Below are 25727 nucleotides of genomic sequence, written 5' to 3' on the forward strand. Positions count from 1 at the left end.
TCAATCCTTAGGACTCACTTGGTTGGAAGAGAAAACAGACTCCTGGAAGTTGTCCTCTGAGCTCCACATGCATGTTGTGATGCACACACACACACAAACACACACACACACACGTGCGCATATGCGCAGACACACACAGATAAACATATAAGTAAGTAAATAAAATGTATCTCATGGAAATATCCTACAATATAAATAAGCTTTAGACATTTTGACTACAGAAGTTTTATTTTTAAGTATCATTTTCCTGTTTGGTTATTTCAGACTTTAGCTAATCCACTCCTTTACAAGTCTTGTTATATGAAATAAGCCATTCAAGCTATAGCTATTAACATCCAATCATGAGTTTTTAGTTAAACGTCCCATGAATGAAAGCCTCTGAGTGATCATTATAAGGAAAAACAACTTGGGGTGCACTTCCTGTGGTTGGAAGCTCCCTTGTAGGCAGTCTTGAATCTCCGGGGGGTGCACTTCCTGGGGTTGCAAGCTCCCTTGCCCTGCAGGAGCTTCATTCTAGCAGGGGAAAGGGAAAGCCAGTCAATTGAAATCTATGAAATAAAGTTTCTAAACTAAGGAAGGTGTGGACATGCTGCTTAATCAGACAGAATATCTTGTTGGAAGGAACGAGTTTTGAAAAGATATTTGAATAATACAGCTAAGCCATGAACAATTCTGGGGTAAATTCCCTACATTCCTAAAGTAAGCCCTGACTCTCTGTTTCCTAGAAGACAGAGACAGAACATTTTCTCATTCTGTTCTAAATAGTTCTCACAAAACAAACTAGTCTAAAAGTGACTGGGTTCTCTTAGTGCCTGCTTGGATAATCTGATTTCCATATTTAGTTTTTAAAATATTCAGTGGGTTAAAGTCCCCAGGCCAGTTACAGTATTCCTCGAATCTTAAGAAGAATAAAGGTGCGCAGTGCTGAGTGTCTGCCCAGCGTAGCAGAGCAGTACTGCCTAGAGTGCTTTCTTCTGGCCCAGGGCAGTGGAATGGGCTCTTCCAGTCACATAGCTTCCCCTCAGAAAATGACCTGGGCACTGAGGAGAACTACCCCTAGCAAGCTCTGTGGAACCAGAGAGAGGAATGGGTGGCCATAAAATAGTTTTGCAAATAGTATCTGTATTTCTTGTTCGTTGCATCTATGTAAATTAAAGTTGGCCATGAGCCCTTTGGGGATCATAGACTAGATTTGTTTTCTAGGTATGGGAAGAATTGAGTCTATAAACGTGTATTTCTTAATTTTTTTAAATATTTATTTATTTATTATGCATACAATATTCTGTCTGTGTATATGCCTGCAGGCCTGAAGAGGGCACCAGACCTCATTACAGATGGTTGTGAGCCACCATGTGGTTGCTGGGAATTGAACTCAGGACCTTTGGAAGAGCAGGCAATGCTCTTAACCTCTGAGCCATCTCTCCAGCCCCACTTAATTTTTTTTTTTTTGCATCTAGTTTATGTTTGTTATGATGACATGTATGGGCTTGGGGATGCACATGCATGCCAGGCCAGTGGGTGTCACTCTTCAAGAAAAGCCCATTTTACCTTTTTTTCGGTCAGGGTCTCTCATTGGCACCAGTTAGACTAGGCTGGCTTGGATGTGTAGTGAGTCCCAGGAATTGCCCGTGTCCATCTCCATAGCACTGGAATTACAAGCACACTCCTCCTAGAACCCTTGCCCTTATGCTTCCATGACACATTCTACCGACTGACTTCTGCACTGCCATGTTTGATTATTTTAAAAAATATTTTTCTTTGAAGGACTTAAACATTTTTGTTGCATGTGATAAAGTGGGAACGAGACAGGCAACATAGTAAGGATGCCTGATTTTAGGCTCCCTGGAGTGAAGGATGACCTGCTCTGTTCACCTCTAGGGACTTACGTGATGACCGTCACTGCTATTGATGCAGACGACCCCAACGCCCTGAATGGGATGCTGCGGTACAGGATCCTGTCGCAGGCGCCCAGCACCCCGTCACCCAACATGTTTACAATCAACAACGAGACTGGGGATATCATCACTGTGGCAGCTGGTCTGGATCGAGAGGTAAGTTGACCCCAAACTGTCCTGAATGTGTATGTGTCTTAGAGGCAGCCGGGTGGATGCAAACTCTCACTCCCATGCCCAGTTCCACTCCTGCTCAGCAGTGGGAGTTCTCACAGAACTTCATGTCATAAATGTTGTGTATACAGTAGAAGTTAATGTCAGCTTCAGTGATATTTCACTAAGTTAGGCCAATACTCTCTCCTTTCCAATTTTGGAGTTTTGTTTTTTTTTTTTTTTAAGATTTCTCCTATTTTTGTTCATAGGCAAAGGTTTTCGTAGGGAACCAAGCTAGACATTATGGGCAAGGAATATGTCTCTGAATTCGTTTGCAGAGACTACAAATAATGTGCCTGCGGTCACATGTCTGGGTTCTGGGAATTGCCTGGTGGCCATGTTGCAAGGCAGTTATCATCTTTCTGAGCACTTGCTTCTGACCTCTAAGAGAATTTACTTTCCAAGTCTGAACGCTGGTAACTGTGTTAATTCTACTGTCGAGCATTTAAAGCTGGTGATGTCGAGAATCACACTTGTGGAATGAATGTTCCTGAAACACCAACATCGACCACATTGAACACCACTGTGACTCATTGTGAGAATATGCATATTTAGGTAAAGTGTCAGGTGGATGCATAGTCCTGAGCACTGCGTTTTGCTCATGATATCCCATCTGAAACGGCCTTTTGAGCCTGTTTTTCTAGACATTGAACACTTTCATCCTCCAGCCTCCTTGTGCCTTCTTCTAAAGCTCTCTCCTCAGGAAACCTTCACACCCTTTCTCTAGTCTGTGTCCAGGCAGTTGTCTTTCAGCTTGGCAAGGTCATTGACCATGCAGAATCGTTCAAGTGAATACTCCAAGTACCAACACCTGAAGAGCTGTGGGTTTCAATTTCCATGCTGAGTCAGCTTTTGCTGCAATCATATCTCAGATTATGTCAAAGAGAAACATCATGTCCATCATGATGTATATCATTGAGAAAGAATGGGGAAGTTGGGTTTGGTACTTTCTCTGCTTCAATTCACATGAACTAAAGAGAAGGCAACATGGCTGCTAGTTACATAAACACTATAATCAATTAACAGAACCAATCAAGATGAATTCATTTATGTCTATGAAGTCTACTTAAAGTATGCCCTGTGACATTTTATCCATTGACTTCCACTGTTGGTACTTCTTTTTCTAAAGGTGCTTGGCCTCTGAAAATATTCAGTAATCCAAAGGTGAATTTAGTTCTTGTGGTGCTTTCAAAGTTCAGGGCACTGGAGAAATGGCCCAGTGGGTATATGTGCTTACTGTGCTGGCATGAGGACCCGAGTGCGGATCCCCAGATCTACATAAAAGGCCAGTCATTGCACGGTTCCTGTAAACTCAGCACAATGTGGGCACAGCGACTGGGGAATCATGGGACTTGCTGACTGCCAGCCTAGCTCCAGGTTCTGTACAGACCCTGTTCCAACGAGTGAGGTGGAATGCAGTGGAGTGGACACATGGCGTCCTCCTCTGGTCTAGGTGGAGTGGAGTGGACACTTGGCGTCCTCCTCTGGTCTAGGTGGAGTGGAGTGGACACTTGGCGTCCTCCTCTGGTCTAGGTGGAGTGTAATGGCGTGGACACTCGGCATCCTCCTCTGGTCTCTACAGGGCTGTGTGCAGACACACGTTTATACCTCACATACTCCAAAGAGAAAAATAGGAAAAGATGGCTCAGTCACAGTCTGAGTATTTCCACTTCTCCCAGTGGAGTATGAAATGCTATTCCTACACACCCATGAGCTAAATATGAATGCCATACTTTGTATGAGATTACGAAGTATGTTTCAATATTTCCTCTCCAGGGTAAGGTCCATCATATCAAGAAGACCTAGTGCAGGTTGCAGCTGTAATATTTCTCCTTCCACTCACACAGCCTCATGAGCTACAGAAGTCTGGACTTCAGTCAGCTTCTCCCTGAGAGTTCTCTCGTATTTACCCTGGCCATTGCATGACGAGAAAGAGCCATAAGGAATTAAAGGCAGTTTTCCTTATGCAGACCAACCATGTTTAAAAAAAAAATCAGAGAGACTGTATTTAGCTTCCAGGATAAAGCTCGAAGTGGGGTGTAATTGTAGCTAAGCACATCCACAGTTCACACGGGAAGCCATCCAGCACCCTTGATAACACTAATGCAGAAATGGATGGAAGCTGTGGGATCATGGGTTAGATACGATATGAGGAATCGCTTCTTGACAGTGGAATTATTAAAAATCAACAATGACTTACCAGAGGAAATTATGGAAAGCCTTCCTTTTTCTGAAAGTCATTTCTCTAAGAAAAAAAATACATCTATCTTGGATGGTTTATGGTAATTCTGCCTGAGGCCGGGCATAAATTACTCTGACTTTTTATGCAGGCTTGAATTCCTTTATTTCTATTAAAATTCACAGTTTCCTTTTTGTAGAAAGTAATTTTCACTATCATTCTCTCAGGATGTATGACACCTTTCAGAGACGGAGCCTCTAACCGTTGACACGCTTATCAGAGTCACTTTTTAATTTTTCCTTAATCTGCGGTTTTAAAAACGTCTATTCTTTAAGGTCTCAAAATCTCAAACCTTCGCCCCTCCCCCAGTGTCTTTTTTTTTTTTTATGTACCTCTGACTTCTGTCTCCTTACTGCATTAGCTGCTGGTGGCTATTCCTGACTTTTTACCTTCTCCAGCCTTTTTTCTCCATGCCTAACCACTCCCCTCTCTGGATTGCCTGTAGCAGTCACTTCTCTTACTTCTCTGCCAAACTACCCCACAGGAAGCAACCTAAGGCAGGAAGGGTTTGTTTTGGCTCATAGTTCAATGTGGTGCTCCAGCCTATCATGGCGAAGAAAGCGTGGTGGCAGGAGGCAGCTGGTCACTTAACATCCACAGTCAGGAAGCAAAGAAGAAACAGGAAGTTCGTCTAGCTTCTAAAGCCTTAGGTCTCACCTCAAGTAAGCTACTGTCTCCAACAAGGGTGTACATCCTAAATGTCCCACAATCTCCCCAAACAGTGCCACCAGCTGGGGACCAGTTATTCGAACACATGAGCCTATAGAAGGCACTTAACATTAAAACTACAACACGTCTTGCAGATTCTCTACCAGGTTTGAATTTGAGGTTCTTCTTGATGTGTGCTGCTAGGCCTCTGGGAACCGATAATCCGGTCCCCACATCTGTAACAGGGATGTCACAAAAGGGTTGGAAAGATAATGTAGCACTCATGAAGCTCTCAGGAACCTGGTGCCCAGTAAGTCCTTGCAGCTACCCCCGCCCCCCCACACACACATTGGCATGACTGGCAGCCCCTTTTACTGACTGAGCAGCATCCATTACGTTTTCCTTCAGCATTTTATCTTCCTGGTACAGAAAGAACAATGTTTGCTGTTTCTTAGGCCAAACACTTCTTATACTTGTGCGCTGGACTCCTTTTTGGTCATGAGTGGTCTCCAGTTGTTACCGACTTCGGTTCTCACATCTTTGCAGCCTCCTCATAATCTATACAAACTGCTGAGTCTCCTCAATGGTCAATGAAGGCAAAGCTCATTACTTTGGCATCTCAGACCCTTAAGACTTTGGCTGCATTACCTCCTTGGCCTAAGGCTATCAGAATTCCTTGCTTCCCACGCTGGAATAGTGATGCCTATTACTTACCCAATCACATGCAGTTCTTTGTAGAAATAATTTTAGATGCTTTCTCTATGTGTGCATATGTGTTGGGGGTGGGGGGCAATACACAGATCGAAATATGAATAGATAAAAAAAAAAGTTAGAAACAGTGATAGAAATGTGTTGTGGGCACTTTGCTGAAGACCCAAAACAGTTGCGTCTCAAACCATTCACTTATGAGGTCCGGAACAAAGAAAGATTGCTATTCAAGGAGAAGGTTTCTCAACTATGCACTACCAACACCCTGAACTAGTTCTTGATGTAGGGACTGTCGTACTTGTTCCATGGAATCCTTAGCCAGTGCCCATTTTAGGTCAATGATATGTCCCAAGTTGTAACACTGACGAAGGTCTTTTCATTGGGCACAGTCACCTTGGTATAGGCTGATATAGGCAGAGGAACTGACGTATGGATGGAACAGGCCATGATGGACACATCACCAAGCAGGCGTATGATGGGGCAGAAATAAGCAAAGGGGGAAAGCCATTATATCATCTACAATGGGATGTAAGTCAGGATTCCTGCATCCCGTGTAGCACTGCGAGGGTGGGCAACCGTACTCCTCTCAGAGATTTGAAATGTCACCCATCATGTCAGTCAAGCCTGATTAGATCACACAAGGCGCTCTGGACAGTTCAGTCGTTAAATCATCAGTTAGCACAACTTCCTCACCAAATGCAAGATCACTTTACCACCATGGCATTTGAATATACACAGAGCCTAGGTTATTTATCAAGTAGGCAGTTTGATTTTAACAGGCATTGTGTTTAAGAAATAACCGTGTCCTTGTTAAGAGTTTTGACTTTTTGTAGTTATTGAAACAGGGTCTCACTCTATAGCCCAGGCTGGCCTTGAATTCATCTCGGAGCCCAGCTTAGGCTGGAACTAACACAAACTCAAGCTTCCAAGTTCAGAGATGACAGGTGCACACCACTACACCCACACAATGTTCTTTAAAGCTCAAAGATTTCAGTACTAGCTTGAAACAGTAGAAAATTTCAAAGATTAGCAATTGATCCAAACATCTCAGCTCCATCCAAAATTGTATGTACTGTGCTTGTATAATTTTAAGTAATTTTTTTATAGAATAGACATTAGGAAATACTCTCTGGCCCTAATATGTTTTATAACATTATTAAAAAGAAAGTCTGAATGTTTCATTGTTAATAGAACTGTAATAGCTATACAAATGGCATTTCATAAGTCATCATGCATTTTTGAAATGTTACTTTTCTGTGCATGAGTGTTTTGCCTGCATGCATATCTGTGCACCACATGCATGCCTGGTACCTTCAGAGAGCAGAAGAGGGTGGCAGGTCCCTGGGGATTAGCGTCATAGACAGTTGTGATCTGCCATGTGGGTGTGGAGATTTGAACCCAGCTCCTCCAGAAGAGTTGTCAGCCAGTCACCTTGGTTGCTTAACTGTTTCTCGGCCTCAGACATAGGACATTTTTATTTTCATAGTTTTCAGTTGGGAAGCTGACTGAATGTCCCCGCACTGGGTTTTCTCAGTAACTACGAAAGGATGAAACTCAATGAACATCTATAAAGATTTATCTTTTAATTAAAACATAGTTGTATCGTTTCTCCTTTCCCTTTCCTCTCTCCAATGCCTCACTTTTTCCCACCTCACTCCTCAAATCGATGGCCCCCTTCCTTAATTCTCTCTCACACACACACACACACACACACACACACACACACACACAAATACAACCCGCTGAGTCCATTAGTGTTACCTGTGTGTATGATTCAGGGTTGACTTTGTAACCAGTTAGGGAACTCATCCCTTGGAGAGACTGGTTCTCTCTCACTAGCAGATACTAGTTGTCTGCAGTTCATTGTCAGGGATCAGAACCCATGAGATTTTCCCCAAAGGAATAGTCTTGAGAAGAAAAGCCATTAAGGAAACACCCAGCCCATTCTGGGTTATAATAAAGTGCTCTGGGTTACAAAATCTTAAAATGGTTCATCCTGCACTACATATTTGAAGTTTTTCTAATTAAAAGTATGGTATATTCTCTTTCAGGAAGAAATAAGGGAACTAAAATATCTGCTAGAGAGTGCCACTCAATCAGCTGAACAGTGTTTAAAGCTCACGGGTGAGGCTGGCTTACCAGCCCACGTCTTTCTGTTCCTTGCCCTTCCCTCTAATGACTGCATCAAAAGCCACAATTTGTGCCTCTTTCCTCCAAGCTGCAGGAATCCCTTAAGAATGGCCGTTTATAATGTCAGCTATATTTAGAACCAGAGGCAACTGCTCTTTGCAATGACACTTGTTTTGTTTAGTTTGAAAAAGAGAGAGTTTTGTTGCTCAGAATGGTTTAGCATTTAGGAATATGATCCTTTTTATTCTGTGCCAAATTTTACGAAGATTCCAAATGACTTTAGATAGTGCTCTTGGTTAGGTGTTTCTGCAAATAAAATGAAATCAGCTGGCAGTATAGATTTCTAGGATAATCTCAGGATTTCCACTGAACATGCATTACAGCTTCATTTGGCTCCTTGTTACAAGAGCTAATCTGTACTTTTCAAGTAATGGGTGCTAGCCTGATAAAAGTCACCTGAATGTAGCTGTGTCCGTATCTATATCCCTGATAGGTGGTGATCAAAACAATAGACACTGTGCATGGTATCTTAGTGCTGGTCCATTCATTATTTACCTATTCAATTAAGCACCTATTCTGTTCCAGGACTAATGGTTTAAATGTATACCTACAGTAAGAAGGATGCTTAAAAGAAATCCCACAGTAGCTCAGAACTGAGTATAATAGAGGGTTATTTATTTGGGGGTGGACTCACAGATCACAATCCTCTGCTGGAATGGGGAACAGCAACGGTATCCCACAGCCAGAAAAGAGGCCGGGTGCGCACTTTACATCGGCATATATAGTATAAGAGGCCACACCCGAGTGGAGGGGTAACTTAAAGACTACTGGAGGTAGGAATTCCTACAGAAAATACCCCTTAATTAATTTTTGTTTAAAATACTTTTAGATTGATTTATTTTATTTCATGTGTATGAATGTTTTGTCTGTGTGATGCTATGTGTACTGCGTGTACTATGTGCATGCCTGGTGCCCACAAAAGCCAGAAGAGCTCACCCAGTTCCCTTGAACTGGAGTTAGAGGTGTTTGTGGACCAACCTGTGAGCACTGGGAACCAAACCCCAATCCTCTGCAGATGCGGCAAGTGTTCTTAACCACTAAACCATGTCTTCAGCTCCGAATTTTGATCTTTTTTGAAGACTATATACCTCTTACATAATTTTGAACAGTTAGTACTAATGAGGAGTGGGGGAAATGTTATCAACTAGTTATAACACAATATACAATATAATATATAATAATATAATAGAAAAATATGTATATAATATTAAGGGAAGACCGACACACTTTGTGAATTACATATGCTTTTCTTGACTTCCTTGTCTTCTTTACTGTCCTAAACATGGAAATTAATATATAAGATACACCAAAAGGCTCGAATACTTACTAGCAACCTTGTAGCAAAAGAGAAAGGTTGATACCAGATGGAGGCTTCGGTTCAGCCATGAATTTCACACATCTGCAGTGTGTTTAACGCATTCCTTCTTGGGAGTCAAAGTGAATACACACAGTTAAATCTCCACAGACAAGAACCAGACCTGTGTTTCCTGAGTTAAAGTAAACTCCACGTGGGAAATTGCAAGTCGTGTTAATCAGAATGAAGGACGCTGTGCTCTCCGTGGGTAATAAAGAGCCCTTTGCAGGACAACTGTTATGTCTTCTTGAAAAATTAGCGTCATTTAACTTGTAATCTTTATGTCTTTTTTAGAAAGTACAACAGTATACGTTAATAATTCAGGCCACAGACATGGAAGGCAATCCCACTTATGGCCTTTCAAACACAGCCACGGCGGTCATCACGGTGACAGATGTCAATGACAATCCCCCAGAGTTTACTGCCATGACGGTAAGTACAACTTGTCACTCAAAGTACTTCAGCACCGAGGGCCATTTGGAAGAAGTTTTGTTATGAATAATAAATCTGTTAGCTGGAAATGGAGTTTGCTCTGAGAATGAAGTGGCCATTGACTCTGATGTTTATATCACGTGGGCTCTAAAACAGACATTGGAGAACTTACTTCCTCATCACCCTCCAGTTATTGTTAAAAAAGTTAAAATGTCCTGGCTGCAGCAAATAGCTTGGTGCAAAGGTAATAGTTTTTCCAGTGTTTCAGACACCCGAATACATGCTTGGTTGGTGCTATTTTTCCAGCGTGTAGTTGCCTAGATCCCAAGTGAACTTATTTCCTATGTTTAAGCCCTCTCTATGGACCCCACATTAATCACACTGATACTCACAAATGGGTGTTAATTTTAATACTAATTAAGCTGATGCATAAATGTAAAAAAAAAAAAAGGAAAAAGAAAGCCAGTGGATTGCTGAAAAATGTTTCACGGTTCTTTTGTTTTGCTTTGCTTTTCAGTGAGATGTAGAAGTAATTACCAGCATATACCTATCTCCTTGTTTATTGTGGACCATAGAAAATTAATGGGACAGTAAAATTAGGGTGGTATGGTCATCAGACGACTTGTCCTTCAGTGGACCATATTTCACCTCAGACTGAAATTTGTCTTTCTTGCAGTTCTACGGCGAAGTCCCTGAGAACAGGGTGGATGTCATCGTAGCCAACTTAACTGTCACTGACAAAGATCAACCCCACACGCCAGCTTGGAATGCGGTGTACAGAATCAGCGGTGGAGACCCTACGGGGAGGTTTGCCATCCAGACAGACCCCAACAGCAATGACGGGCTAGTCACTGTGGTAAAAGTAAGTGTCCCTTGTACCACAGACCCAAACAGCTACTCAGCAGGCACCGGCCTGTGTCCTCTCCCATTACCTTCCTGTAGAATCATGGGACTGTTTTATTTTTAAATACCTTCACATCTGGAATTCTTTACTACTTAGTGGACTATACAGTCTAATTTATGTTGAAATTAAGGATAACATAAATTCTCTCCCATTATCACTACAATTAAAATCATTTTGGATAGATTTACCAGTCCGAAGACATGGGAGTCGTCAGCGAAGTGAAATGAATATAACCGCTCTATTAATGGCCCTTCCCATCCCGAGGTTAGACCTTTGGTTGGCGTAGCTGGAATCTTTGCGTAGCCTACACAAGGTTCTCAGTTCAGTCCCCATCAGGAAGGTGGGAAGAGTAAAAGGGGAGGAGGAGTCTATGCTTATTATTTTCATGGGGTTTGGACAGATAGTGAGAGGGTGAGAGAAGAAGGGAGGGAAGAAAGCCTACGAACCTCATGGAGTTTGATCAGCTAGTAAATGAATCAAAAAGACAAAAGAAAAATAACCAAAGTAAAATGGAATATGTAGGCAGGAGAGCCTGCATTTTATAAATAAATTGCGTTCACATGGCTATTTTAAAATTATGTTTTCATGACTTTAAGAAACTAGTTTTCTAGCCTAGCATGGCATGGTGATACATCTTTAATTCCAACACTCAGGAGGCAGAGGCAGGCCAGTCTGTGAGTTCGATGCCAGCCTACAGAGCAAGTTCCAGGACAGCCAGGGCTACACAGAGAAACTTTTTTTTTTTTTCAAAAATCAAAAACAAACAAACAAACAAAAAGCAAAACTAGTTTTATGATATTTAATGGCCAAAAGAGCAACAGAGCCAGAGCAGTATGGGGGCAGACACCAAGGAAAAGCTCTTAAGAGGGTAACAAACGCAGCCAACAAACAAACATAAAAGCCCAGCCCTTTAACCACCGAGACACTTGATTAAGTGAACTCACGTGTCTGCCTGACAGAATGATCAATCTCAGCGCTTCTTGCTGGGAATTATGAGCTGTGTCCACATGAGGGAAAAGAGATGGGCCTGGAAATCTCCCACATACATGGGGAATAGTCAGCAGAGGACCCAGCCGCAGAGCTGAACTTTCTGTGTTTGCATCTCAGCTCTGCCTGGGCAAAGCTGTGTGGCCATCACCACCTTGGTGAACCTCGGGTTCCTCCTGCCGAAGGTGGGGCTTGAGTACAGCTCCTAGTACTTGCACATTTGTGAGGAACGAATGACATTGAGACACACGAAAGGACTCAGGCTGCGCATAGATCGCTAGCATATGTACATCTGCATAGGGAGCATTTCGCTCGTTCAGCTTGTTACAGCCTTACTGCCCTCCTTCCTGTTTTGCCGAATTGAATACTGCATTGAACTTGATCTGAAGATGCCCAGGGTAGGATGCTGCTGTGTTTGTACTGATCACAGATGTCTTGGGAGCCTCAGCAATTGGTCATTCTCAACACGAGGTGCCCTCTGACCTTCCCTGTTACTGCCAACCACTCTTTCCATGACAAAGTCACGGAGGGAAATGCAGACTGAGGTCCCTACAGCATTCTAGTGGCAGCAGGATTCAGGGAGACTCTCGCAGTTAATATGTACATGGAGGGTTATTTGTGCATTGCATTAATCATCTAGAGTGTTCTCATGTGGGAGTTTTAAAACCTGCAAAATATTCAGAATCATTCTGGAAGACAGCCAGATTTCCAGTTTGCTAAGTAAGGAGAAAAAGCATAAATCTACCTATAGAACACATATTTTAAGAGGAGTGTGTATATGCACTTCACTCCTCAGTCTGCATTCTAATTTATGAAAGATACTTTTCATTTCCATGGAATGACTGATTGATTGCATCAGGAAGCGTGGGGGGGGGGGCTTTGAGTGCACATGGGTGGGGACATCAGAGGAAAACTTGTGAGAATCAGCTCTGTTTCCATCATGGTTTCTTGGGATCAAATGTAGGTCAGTCAGGCTGGGTGGCAAGCATCCTTACCTACTGAACCATCTTCCCAGCCCTGGAAGACACTTTTAAATTGAATAAGTTTTTAGCATCATTTTTTTAAAATTATGTTGCATTTATCAATTATGTAGTACTGATTTTAGATTTTGTTTTCAATTCTCCATTAACTGGTAAAGGTTTTCCCGCATGAGAGATATCTTTTCCCTAATGTTTGAGAGACTAAATCCTGTGCTCACACCTAACCTCAAATTGTCTAGTAGTTTTTGTTTTGTGTGCTGATTTATTGAAAATAATCAAATCTGCAGCCATCTAAATAAATGGATCCATGCAACAATCACATACAATTTTGGAGAAACATATATCTCTCTGTTGGGATATGTGTCAATGAGACATTCCTGCATGTTTTTTTTTTTTAGAAACTGGGGAAGAACGCCGTGCCACACTGAAGGGTAAAGCTAATGTTTTGGAAACAGGACTCAAAGACGGATGAATGGCAGCTGCAAATATTCTTACTTCTGCAAAAATATGGTTTCTGTTTTTTTCTTTTCCAGCCAATTGACTTTGAAACGAATAGGATGTTTGTCCTTACTGTTGCTGCAGAAAACCAAGTGCCATTAGCCAAGGGAATTCAGCACCCACCCCAGTCGACAGCAACTGTGTCTGTGACAGTTATCGATGTCAATGAAAACCCTTACTTTGCCCCAAATCCTAAAATCATTCGCCAAGAAGAAGGCCTCCATGCAGGTACCATGCTTACCACGCTCACAGCTCAGGACCCCGATCGATATATGCAACAGAGTATCAGGTAGGAAATGCCACAGTGATATTGAAATTAGATTCTCTTCTGTGCCCTGTGTGAAAGTTATTAACTTCACCCTGTAAGAAATGAACATTCCAACCAAAAGTGATGATTAGAAGATAAGATGACTTTCTTGTTTCTTAATTTTGAATACAATGTTTATTTAGTCGTTAGTAATTTCATGCATGTATTCAAATTCACCCATAGCCTCTCCCCTCCACCTCCTTCCCGATTCCTCCACTACATTCCCCTCCCAACTGAATGTGCTCTTGTTTTATGGCCACCGAGTCCAGCTGCTCTACCTGTATATGCATGGGTGTAGGCTCATCCGTGGAACGGGAAAAACTTCTCTGGGGCTGCATTCCTAAAGAAAACTGATGATTCAATTCTAACATTGCCATGTATTACAGAAAATATTCTGTATTTCTGAGATTAAAACATTATTGCTCTACAAAAATAGGCTTCTTTAGTTCCTCAGCACCCAGCTAAAGATCACATGGTGTCATGTATGTTTTCCAATATAATTTTAAATTCTTCGGTGTATTTTCTCCTCAGGACATTCATGACTTTATTAGCTTAAAAATGCTAAGAATGAGTCTATTCATGTGTTAGTAGAAGATAAAACTTTCTCCCACTCAGTCTTTTTAATTGAAAGTATTAATTATTTAGCCTGTGCTTTTATTAACAAACACATTGAAAAGCAACAAAGTGAGTGGACAGGAAATTATAAACTCTTGTTTCTCCAAATGTCCAGAGAAGGAAGCACTAACACCAGATCAAAATGGGACAGCTAAGGATGCACCCAGCTCCTGTGCGATGCACCCAGAAGATGTATTTGTAAAAACCTTCAGCAAAACCTAACTCACCCTGAGGCAGGAGTGGGTGGCTGGCAGGGCATACCCCATGCAACCATTCTCTGGAGCAGCTGAAGATAATTTTAAAATTAATAATTTACTTAAGTGCTTTCAAAATTGCTAATAAGACATAACTGGTTTGATTCCCCGATTCTCCAAACATGGATTCCAGGATAGGTAAATGGTTAGTTAATAGGTGCATTAAAATCCTGTAGACTGAACCTCTCACAATATACCATAGTGTCTTCAAACTGTGTGTTCGTTATCTGAGTTTAGAAACTTCAGCCCACCTCACATTTTAAAAGGACTTGGAACAGATGAATCTGCTAATACAGATGAAAGCCTGTGGGGGGCTCTTTGGAGGCTACAGATCAGAGGCTTGGCCCCATCTGGAGGCTCCTGGTAGGAATGGGTTTTTATGGGATCTCTGGTGAGGCTTTGTCTCCACTGTCATAAGATGGTGAGGCCTTTAGGAGTGGTTTGTGATGTAAAATATACCTTCTGATTCCCCCAGGTTCTGTATGATAGGGCTCCGATTTAGAAAGTATATTTGAACCCTATTTTCAGCACCTATTTTATGTATTGAAGTAGGCAAGAGCCTAAACTGAGATCCGTTAAATCGACCACAGGGAGACTGTGCATTTTGTCTTTCCTCTAAACCTTCGCAGAATTTCTGAGAGTAAGATGGAACATGGCCTTTACATACCTCCCAAAATCTCTGCCGCGAAGTACTTCTGCACGTTAGAATTCTATTTCTGACCATCATCTACAGTCATACAAATTAATAATGTTTTGCCTTTTTGTAATTAAACCTGCAAAAATTTACATTTTGCTAATTTCTTATCTGAAATATTTAAGCCACTGTACTTTCATTTTATAGATACACAAAATTATCTGATCCTGCCAATTGGCTGAAAATAGACCCTGTGAATGGGCAGATCACCACTATTGCTGTTTTGGATAGAGAGTCACCAAATGTAAAAAACAACATATATAATGCTACCTTCCTTGCTTCTGACAATGGTATGTAATTGAGTATGTTTTCTGCATCGTTCTTGTGTGTTAAACAGAGTAGAACCTCTCGTGCTTATGTAGGGGTTAAGGTTTTCTCCAGCGCTAAATTATATAGAAAGCAGATAGCATCTCTCTCTCTCTCTGTCTCTCTCTCTCTCTCTCTCTCTCTCTCTCTCTCTCTCTCTCTCTCGATTTTCATACAGGGTTTCTCTGAGTTGTCCTGGCTGTCGTGGAAGCCATTCTGTACACCAGGCTGGTCTCAAACTCACAGAGATCTGCCTGCCTCTGCTGAGTGATGGGGTTAAAGGAGTGTGCCACCACTGCCTCACAGATCTTTATTCTTTTAAGGCTCCAAAGTTTTGTTTTATTTTGAAGTCCTGACTTTTCCTTCCCCTTTCCCCCAGTTTGCTAAAAAGTACTTTTCTGCTGTCTCTAAGAAATACTGTCTGTGTACACACAGTGGCTGACATTGTGATCATGACTCTCCAGGTCTGTTCTCCTGCCCTGACATGCACGGATGCCCTATGAGCTATAGGTGAAGTCTGTCATCATTGTTCCCAGAATCTGCGGGTTATTTATTCTTGTTGTGCTTCTTTTGGTCATCCCCTTTTCTGAGATTGTTCTTTTTCCTGTAATGTGCTAGGAAACTTAATTTTGTGCATATACAAAAAGTGATTATAGGAGACTTATGAAGGTGTTGGTTTTAAATTAGACTTTGACACTTTTCCCCTTATGGGTCTCTACTGGGTCAGAGTTGGTTAGTGGTAGCTTTGTTATCTGTCACATGTCCCCAGCCTCTTCTTTCTGTGTACTTAGTAATACATTTTCAACCCTATTTCTTTATTATTTCTGTGAAATAAAGCTATAGTGGTATTAATAGCTAGTTTGTACTGTTTTGAGTTAGATATAATTGTTTAAATGAAGCTTTTAAAGCAGTACTTGGCACAAACTAATATTCACAAAAATATTTCTGTCATTGTGAATAGTTTCAAAATGAAATCACAACCATATTTTTAAAAATATTTTAGTGCTAGACTGTGGATGTGTTTGTTTAATAAAAAATATATAAGCTTCAAATTGGTGGTCAAGATGTGCGGTTTTACAACATTGTGGTCATGAGACTCATCTGAATGAATGACTTTCAAAAAATGTGCTTAGCAATAGACCAAGGCAGTGTTTTGTATCCTTTCTAATATAGGAACTCTGTTTAGTCACTTAGTGTTGGACTTCTGCAGGACCAGCCTCTGCCATAGGGGTAGTGATGCATCAGGTCGTGCCTGTTGCAAACAGCCCTTTCTCTGCACTGGAGCTGAAAGCTCTCTCAAGGAGAGACTTAAAGAGTCATAAGTGACGTGGATACATACTGGTTTTGAGGCACAGCCAGGCGTCTCGCTTACTAAGGTGCACTGCTTCTAATTGGAGGAATATTTGCAATGAGAGAAGTGAGCCAGCCGTTTGTAGCTGTGAAGCCTCACAGGTGGACTTTCCTAATCACAAGGCTGAAGAGAGAACATGGATGGGCAAGCTCTTAGTCTCTGTCCTTAGTTTCCTTGTTATAAAAGGCTTCTCTGTTGCCTGTTTTGTAAAGTTGTTATGCATTAGGCAAATAATATTAAAGCAATGGTACACATAAACATTGCTCAAGATATCAAACAAGTGGTGTTAATGATATCATAAGAGTAAAACACAAGTCCCGCCAATGCTCCTGCCCTCTGACCCAGCTGTTCCTTGTATTCTTGCTCACTTCCTTGTACACCTTTCTAGTTTCATGACTCTTCAGCCATGTCACTTAACTTTCTAGGATTCAGTATGTGAAACTGCTTATAAAACACATAAAAATATAAATGATATGTATAAATATAAATTCACGAGCATAAAACTTCTTAGATATATGTGGATATTATAATACAGCAGAAGCCAGACTAAAGGATCCTATGAGCTGGGAGAGATTACATTTCAGGATCAATGAGAAGAGGTTTGAGTTTAGGCAGAACAGTGTATAGAGTTTTGTCTACTCTACTGTATGCAGAAAAGCGCATGGCCATGAGCAGTTCTTAGAGACTGAGGTCCTCATCCATTTAAACCTCCTGCACAATAATACTGTGAACTAGTGTACAAAAAGCAGCCCAAATCCTTTCTCGTGTGTGTGGCTAGCTGATAAATAAAACCCATTTTTCTCCTCCAGAGTACGTGTTCCCAAGACAAAGCCTATGGTCTTGTATCAGTTGCCTGAAATTAGTAGCAATGATTACATCTGGATTTGAACTTTCAGAACTCCCCTCCAAACATGCACATGTCCTGGTTCTCCATCAGAGGCTGGGGTCCATAATCTCATCAGCCCTGAGTGCTGGACGGCTAGAGCAGGACAGGCATTAGATCTATGCCCAGCTCCTATAGGATCGCACCAGCAGCTCAGAGCAATCCTAGGAGGGATGTAAGAAATGAACTTGTTCTACAACCTGTCCATTCAGCTACTGTGACAGTGAGCATTTTCCCATATGATACAATGGTAGGGACAAGAGAGTTGAAAATACCACAATTGAGGCTCAGCTGAGAAACTGTTGCTCATTTCTCACTTTCCTCTCTTTTTAGGAATTCCTCCTATGAGTGGTACGGGAACACTACAAATCTATTTACTTGATATCAATGACAACGCCCCTCAGGTGTTGCCTCAAGAGGCCGAGACCTGTGAAACTCCAGAGCCCAATTCAATTAACATCACAGCACTTGATTATGACATCGATCCAAATGCAGGGCCATTTGCTTTTGATCTTCCTTTATCTCCAGTGACTATTAAAAGAAACTGGACCATCACCCGGCTTAATGGTAAGAACAGGTTAATTATTTGAACGAATGTGTAGTTGAGTATTTTGGAACCCTGGGTATGGGAAATTAATTTTACATACTTCATAATCTTCTCATTAAATATATTTTGTTTAAAAGAGATATTAAAAGCCGTTGAAACCCCCAACCAACTTTTCACCATACAGCATAGTTTTGATTTCCTCAATGGGTTACAGTTAGATGGGAAATACAGTCTGGAAAGTAGTGATTTTTTTTTCCTTAAATATTTTTAGGTATTGACTGTCAAACTTGTTTTCTTTTTCTCTATCTAGGTGATTTTGCTCAACTCAATTTAAAGATAAAATTTTTGGAAGCTGGTATCTATGAAGTTCCCATCATCATCACAGATTCGGGGAATCCTCCCAAGTCCAATATTTCCATCCTGCGTGTCAAAGTTTGCCAGTGTGACTCCAACGGAGACTGCACAGATGTGGACAGGATCGTGGGTGCAGGACTTGGCACTGGTGCCATCATTGCGATTCTGCTTTGTATCATCATCCTGCTGAGTGAGTACTGTGTCCTGGAAACTGTGATCCCTTCTACTTCTAGGGCGCTCAGCAAGGGCCCGCCTCAGATTAGCTGAGCAAGTCTGTTGGGCCCCTGAGCACCATGCCGTCAATCATATGCAGGCAGTCAGGGTCGGCTTAGCAGACACACAACAATGAGCATCAGTTAGAGTGCTGACGTGTTTTCAGCAAGCTCCAGGATTGTGTTCCCACGCCTTCTCACCCACTTTCTGGTGCTGATTGCTTGAGGCCACAGGAAGCCCTTTCCACAGAGAAATGTTAAACAGTCCTGCGTTTGAGTACTTCTCTTGACTCGAGTATGAATTTATGGCACATAGCTGATGATTTAAGAAAATAGGTCTATTGCTTTCCTTCATTTCGCTGCATATAAAGTGCAGTCAGCAACCCGCTCCAGTCATGCGAGGATTGAGGTGTGTGTTTCTGAAGGGCTGAGCAGAGTGGTGAGATTGTCCTCTGCATACAGTACATTCCATAGTAGAAATAATTACACGGCTCAAATTGTCTGTCTTTAGCATAAGGGTAGATTAAGGAATTTCTCCTTCTTAAGATACTTTGCAATCTTTGGTTCAGTGGAATGCAAGAAATTAACCACTGGAAAGTACTTTAGAAACCACTTCTAAGCATTCAGGTTAAAAGAATAAATTGCCTGGGCCCAGTGTTTTATGTGGAGTAGCAGCAGGACTCGGTTTATTGTGTGATCACACTATGCACTGATCACTTCCTTGAAAATGCTGGCCATTTCTTTTATGTTTTCTCCATTTACAAGGGTTCTGGTAATTTAGAATTCTGTCTCTTTATTCTAAGCAATTACTATAGAAGCCTGAGCATTTTTTACTTCCTGTGTGGAGACTGCTTCGGCTATAATTTGAAACCTGCGTGCTATACTAATAATCCGCTTGCTAGATCTGGCCCTGAACAATGGCAAATGAGATCATGTATCTGGCTTTAAAAGGAGAATATTTACTTTTATGGCCAATAATAAAAAACGTGCTCAAATAGGAGTCATTAAATCTTTTTGTTTCCGGATGTAAACTGATATCCTCAGATTTAGACAGAATTTATTCCTAGATGTGTGTTCAGGGATGCATTTCCCTTTTAACCAAAATGTGCCATACATGCCAAACTTATCGAGACAGACTTAGGGATGATGGATTCAGCCATGACAAAGTGACACTAGCAATTTGAAGGAAAATGAATTGGCACTGATTTTAACATCAACTTGGGAGAATTTATGGTTTCAGACCTGGCACTGAGTGTGAAGGATGAAAGCCTAATATTATTTCAGTGCTCAAACTAATCCCCATGCCTTCCTAGCTACAGCAAGGTAGGGAAGAAAATGCAGAATCGCATGACAGAGAAACGGCCGCCTCTGCGAGTCAGAAAACAACCCAGAATCCAAGTACACATCCAACTCTCATTTCCTACCCTAGGCATCCAAGTAAACACCTTTCCCTGAGAATTTGGGAGTATAGTCATGACTGACCAGTGTCTCAATTACCTCGCTGCTGTCTTGTGTCTTTGGGGTTTACGAAGCATTCTTATTAGGATATTGATCTGCTAAGAAGCCAAGATAAAGACAGAAACCAGTCCTTCTGGAGATCATGCCTCACACGACAGGCTTATGACACATTGCAGACTCGAGCCCAGGTCTTCACTCTGCTCTGGCAGAGGATTGCTCTGAGTGGCTCAGGGAAGGACCACGAGCAGTCCCAGAGTGAACTGTGGACAATGGTCCTTACGTCTTTAATGTGGAAGGCTGAGGTTCTGTACGTCTGGCTTTCAGAATGACAGAGTGTGCATTTTACTTTCCTCCCGTCCAGTCCTTGTTCTCATGTTTGTGGTATGGATGAAGCGCCGGGATAAAGAGCGCCAGGCCAAGCAGCTTCTGATTGACCCAGAAGATGATGTAAGAGATAATATTTTGAAGTATGATGAAGAAGGTGGAGGAGAAGAAGACCAGGTGAGCAGTGTTTTAAGTCCTCAGGATGTTTGTATTAAGAAAATCATTTTCAGTCATTTGGTGTATTCTAACCCTAAAGTCACACACTTCTCAGCTGTTTACAGAATACCAGTATATTATACGAATATCATTGATTTAGGAAGCATGCAACTTGAAACCAATTCCACTTAAATTTGTATTGATCCTTTGTTCCACTGGATATTTAAAACATAAGCAAAAGTAATTTCTGTATTGGACTGTAGATGTACAGGGTTGGTATAAAAAGCATTGTTTGCTTATTTTGTAAATACTTTCCAGGCAAATTCAATATTCCAGGCACTTCTTAATTCCTGGTGACATAAAAGGGGGCAGAACCAGCAAATGTTCGCCTCTGGGCCACATTTATATATCTACAGTGTCTGTCTTGGTGCCTGGCTTATACTGGTTGCTTCATAGATGAGAAAATGCTCTTCTGGTTATTAAACAATGTTCACTTCTGTATGCCATGGACATACAGGGCCGCACACAGGGCTGCACACAGAGCCGCACACAGGGCCGCACACAGGGCTGCACACAGAGCCCCACACAGGGCTGCACACAGAGCTGCACACAGGGCTGCACACAGAGCCGCACACAGGGCTGCACACAGAGCCGCACACAGGGCTGCACACAGAGCTGCACATAGGGCAGTACACGGAGATGCACATGGAGCTGTACACGGAGATGCACACAGAGCTGTACACAGATGCACACAGAGCTGTACACAGATGCACACAGAGCTGTACACAGAGCTGCCACACCAACAGTGCAAATGAGCAAGTAGGACATGAAAAACATGGGCCCTGCTTTTCTTAGAACCAACCCTCTGGACACTGTAAGAGCAATTTAGGAGTTCCATACTACATGCTAGGCATTAGGCCACATACATTAAATATCTCTCAAATCTGTAACTTGCAATTCTCCTGAGAACATCTCTACTTTGGATGACTGAAAAATGAACTCCTGTTGGATTCTAGGTAGTTGTGTAAGAGGTGGGTCACAGTAGCAGGATTTGAATTTAGGTCTCTCTGGTGTCACAGCCTACACCATACATATATTTCATTTTGAAATGGTCATGATCAGGAATACGACAAAGTATTTCCCAAGAACGACAGCAGGTATTTCAGCAATACATTTGATAGTAAAGTTGCACCGTTTCTACTTTCTGAAACAAATGTCAGAAATAGTTGTCTGAAAAGAACCTGGTGCTCTTGGGATTCATATCATCGATAAATTATTTTCTGCCTTGAGCGTGTTTGGGGTGTGTGTTCATCTGTGTAAGCGCAGCTTTGCTCTCAGGACTGGAGTTGGATCTGTCACTTCCTAGCTCCTTTTAAGAATTTGTGTATGCCTTTTCTTTGGCGTTCATACCACATTCATACCTGGTCTCCATCTTTGACTTTCCTCTTCCGCATTTGCAAAGCCGTCTTGGTTCCGCTGCGCCAGTAACTGCAGGTTCTCTTTGCGATTTGCCAAGTCTGACCTCTCGTTTCAGAGAGAGGTATGTTTAAAATGTCTGGAAAACTTGATTCAAGTGTGCAATGCTGTTTTGAATACTGACTAATTAAAGAGGCTCTGTAAATAGACCCCAGGGTTTCTCACTTATATAAATCTATTTAGCTTTTAAAACTTCACATGTGACTTAGTTCTTAATTAACCTACCTTTGCACTTACTGTTGACATCCTCTCATAAATCCACTTTCATTATTAGATTTCTCATGTCAAGGCTTATTCTTCTCCCCCCAACCCCGTGTGTGTGTGTGTGTGTGTGTGTGTGTGTGTGTGTGTGATTCATGCAAGTGTGCAAATGTGCATACCATATGTGTGCAAGAAAGAGACCAGAGGAGGATGTGGAAGTGAGTGTCTAACTCTACAGTTCTCTTCCATTCTGCTTTGAGACAGTTTCATGTAGGCTGCCGAGTCCATGAGCTTCCAGGACTAACTTGTCTCTGACCCCTGATGCTGAAGGTATATGCTGCTTTTTTTATGATGGGTGCTGGAGATTTGAACACAGCTTCTCATACATGCATGGCAAATGCTGTTATCAACTGAGCCATCACTCCAGCCCGTTTATCACTTTGGAAGTGTAAAGCTAAAACCACCTCACCAAAGCTTCAGTAGAAAAACAGTAGCTGTACTGAAAGTAGTTTCATCAAATTGGAGGTTTCAAGGCGGTATTCTCGCATCGGGACCGCGTTGCTACCCTTGTCTTGCAGGAGCTTCCTAACAGGCATCTTGTCCTTGAATACTTCCACCCATGCTTTGGCAGTTTTAAATCCAAACTGCTCCCTTACTCCCAGTTCAACAGTACAGCGCACCTTGTTTAATGAACACCCGTGTATCCTAAAGTACGGGCCCATGGAAGGAGGTGGAGCAAGGTCCCTCAGCTTACAGATCCTCTCAAGGCCACTACTCTGGTCTTCAAAGGTCAGGTGATTTCTGCTTTCAATGACTGTTTCTTTTTAGCATCCTCTTGCTTGAGAAGTGGGAAGATAAAAAGCAGCTATGGGTGGTCTTTCATAAGACAGGCGTGCCTGTTCCTGCTAGGCTTCCCTTTGTTCTCAGCAGAGGCTTTTCTGAAGCTGTGACCTGTTCCCTTCTCTGACTTATTCTTGACATGAGAAGGTGAATACTAGCCTCGCAAGTGTGAGTAGCCTGTCAAAAAAGGAGGCTCCCTACAGATTTGAGTGCACCTACCCCCATATTGATGCTTCCAGCATTTTAGAAACCCCCTTTCAGACTCTACCAAGGCAGATGATGGTCACAAAAAAGCAGATTTTCTTTAAATTTCAGTCATGATAGATTAGCAATATTTATTTTTTACTTTAATGTAAACAAATAACATACAATAGATACTTTCTGTGTGTGTTATCTGCTGCTCATTGGTAAACCTGTAAGCTCCACCCATGTAGTGTAGAAGTGGTTCATTTTCCCATTGATGAATTCTGTTTAGTTGTAAGAAACATCTGCATGTATTTATTCTTCCGCTGTACTTGAAAATTTAAATGTTTCCAGTTTTATTTATTTACTTAGGCACAGGGTCTCACTAAGTAGCACTGGGCTGGCCTGGAATTCTCTATGTAGGTCAGGCTAGTGTCACCAGTTCTGAGTGCTGTGATTAAAGGTATGCCCTTTCAAACATGTCCTCAGGTGAGTATTATGAGTAAACCTCCAGTAACTGTTCCTATACATGTGCTAGGTATTTGCTGGCTGTGAGCACCGCCCATTCCTCTTCTGGAAGTGACTTTACAGTTTATAGCTCCCATCTCTGCAGTACAGATGCTGGTTGCCCAGCATACTCAATCTCCTTAGCACTCTGACTTCTCTGATCTTAAACTTTAGTCCTCCTGATGCAGTGGGTCTCATTATGGTTTAGTTGGGATATCCTTGCTGGCTTACTGACCAGTTGTATCTTCTTTCATGAAGATTTAATTCAACTTGCCTTTTTTTTTTCTTTCTATAGCATTGCCTTTCCCTTATTGATCTGATGGAACCATATGTGACAGACATAGCTTTTTTCAGATAAGTTCCTTGCAGATCTCATCTCATTCTGTAACCTGTTCGTTAGATTCTCCTAATGATGGGCAGAATTTTAGTTTTAATGGGGGCCAATCTGTCATTGCTCCTGTTGTGCTAAAGTATTTGCGTTCTATTTAGGATCTTTATATCTGTCACTATAACGAACCCTACATCCACAAACAAAACGTCATATGGCTTTATAGACGGTCTCTCATTTTACCTGTCATAATTGTGAAGGGTACTTATGATTTTGTCAGTCACGCTTACAATCTATCTGTGCTAGATTGTTTATTGGGTATAAGATGTGGAGAAGGGCCTTCTTCTGTTTTCATCCTCTGTTAACATGAATGAAAGTCATGGTTCATAGCAGATGCTTACGAATGTGTAGTTCCGTGGTTTGGTGCCCCACTATTTTGCACTATTTTTCTGTTTGTCTTTGTTCCTTTATCATGTTGCTTAAATTACTGTTGCTTTCTAATGTCTTGCTATCTGGTAAAATAAATCACACAACTATTGTCTTCCAAAACATTTCTTTACATGTATTCTTCAGAGGTAAAGGTGTCTTGCACATATGTTATGTATAGGTGTTAGGACAACATGCAGGAGCCGGTTCTGCCCACTATGTAGGGCTCTAGGATCAAATTCATGTCATGAGTTTTACCCACTGAGCCATCCTGCTAAACCTCGTTCAAAATATTTTTGATGGATTCTTTTACTCTTTGCCTCTGTCTCAAAGGAAACCAGAAATACCTAATGACCTTCCTATCACAGTGTGTTTAATGAAAATCCTTTTCCAACCAGATGCTCATATTTCAAATATGTAAGCTATGGTCAGTTCATAAGAATTTTGGCTTTGTTGAAATAAAGCATTTTCTCTGTTCTATAACTCTCCCATGGCCCTTGTTGGGAATTCTGTCCACGGAGTGGGGATCAGGATTTTTTAGTTGCTGGAAGATAGATCTTGACCAAGACATGCCTTGGAAATGGAGCGGGGCATTTATACATGTGAGGTGAATTAGCTGCTTTTGTTTGTTATTTTTTTTATAACTCAGTAAGCAGCATTTTAAGGAGCATGTATACTGCTAGAAGTGTAAATGGTGTCTGTGCCTCCAGAAGTGAATACAACTTGTCGCAAAGGCTACTTTTGTTATTGTTTATAAACACATGGTGGTGGGGGACCAGTCCCACGAAGGGCAGCAGTGAGTCCCCTTGGTGGGTGGGAGACCACGGCCAGTGAGAGACAGAGTTTGGATAGAGAGTTTATTTAGTGGGTTATGGAGGGGAAGGGGAAAGGGAAGAGGAATGGGGGAGAGGGACAGTAGTTACCTCTTCAGAAGAGGGACCAGAAGAGATAGAGGCTGGAGAGCTGCTTTCCTTGAAGTCAGGGGGGGTTGGGACTGGTTGGAGCTTTTCTCTTAAAGGTACAGGGTACTCAGGTGACAGGGACGGTCTGCAAAATAATAACAGCTTTGACTGTGTTATCTTGGCAACATGACAATATTTTTTTAACCTGTCCACCTCTAGAGAGGTCTGAGAGGTCCTTTCAGGTAAGGGTGGAAGCCAAGAGACACAGGCTGACTTCTAGAGGATAGGCTTGTCTTAAATTCAGCCTGTGGCTGGATTGCTCAGAATTTAGCTCTTTCCTAAACAATGCAGCCTTCCT

General features: G+C 41.8%; 1 protein-coding gene across 1 annotated transcript in view; it reads left to right on the forward strand.

Annotated features, from left to right (window-relative positions):
• Cdh2 (cadherin 2) overlaps positions 1 to 25727 on the forward strand; it is a 226473-nt gene that overhangs the window by 174000 nt on the left and 26746 nt on the right. Inside the window, exons 7-14 of the mRNA XM_050160672.1 lie at positions 1879 to 2051; positions 9539 to 9676; positions 10353 to 10538; positions 13081 to 13334; positions 15063 to 15205; positions 17789 to 18022; positions 18313 to 18546; positions 20388 to 20527. Coding sequence (XP_050016629.1) covers positions 1879 to 2051; positions 9539 to 9676; positions 10353 to 10538; positions 13081 to 13334; positions 15063 to 15205; positions 17789 to 18022; positions 18313 to 18546; positions 20388 to 20527 — 1502 coding nt within the window. The remainder of the gene's footprint in view (positions 1 to 1878; positions 2052 to 9538; positions 9677 to 10352; positions 10539 to 13080; positions 13335 to 15062; positions 15206 to 17788; positions 18023 to 18312; positions 18547 to 20387; positions 20528 to 25727) is intronic.

Source organism: Alexandromys fortis, unplaced genomic scaffold (genome assembly GCF_014885135.2).
Source record: "Alexandromys fortis isolate MF-2015 unplaced genomic scaffold, M_Fortis_MF-2015_v1.1 scaffold_104, whole genome shotgun sequence".
In the NCBI taxonomy this organism is placed as follows: Eukaryota; Metazoa; Chordata; class Mammalia; order Rodentia; family Cricetidae; genus Alexandromys; species Alexandromys fortis.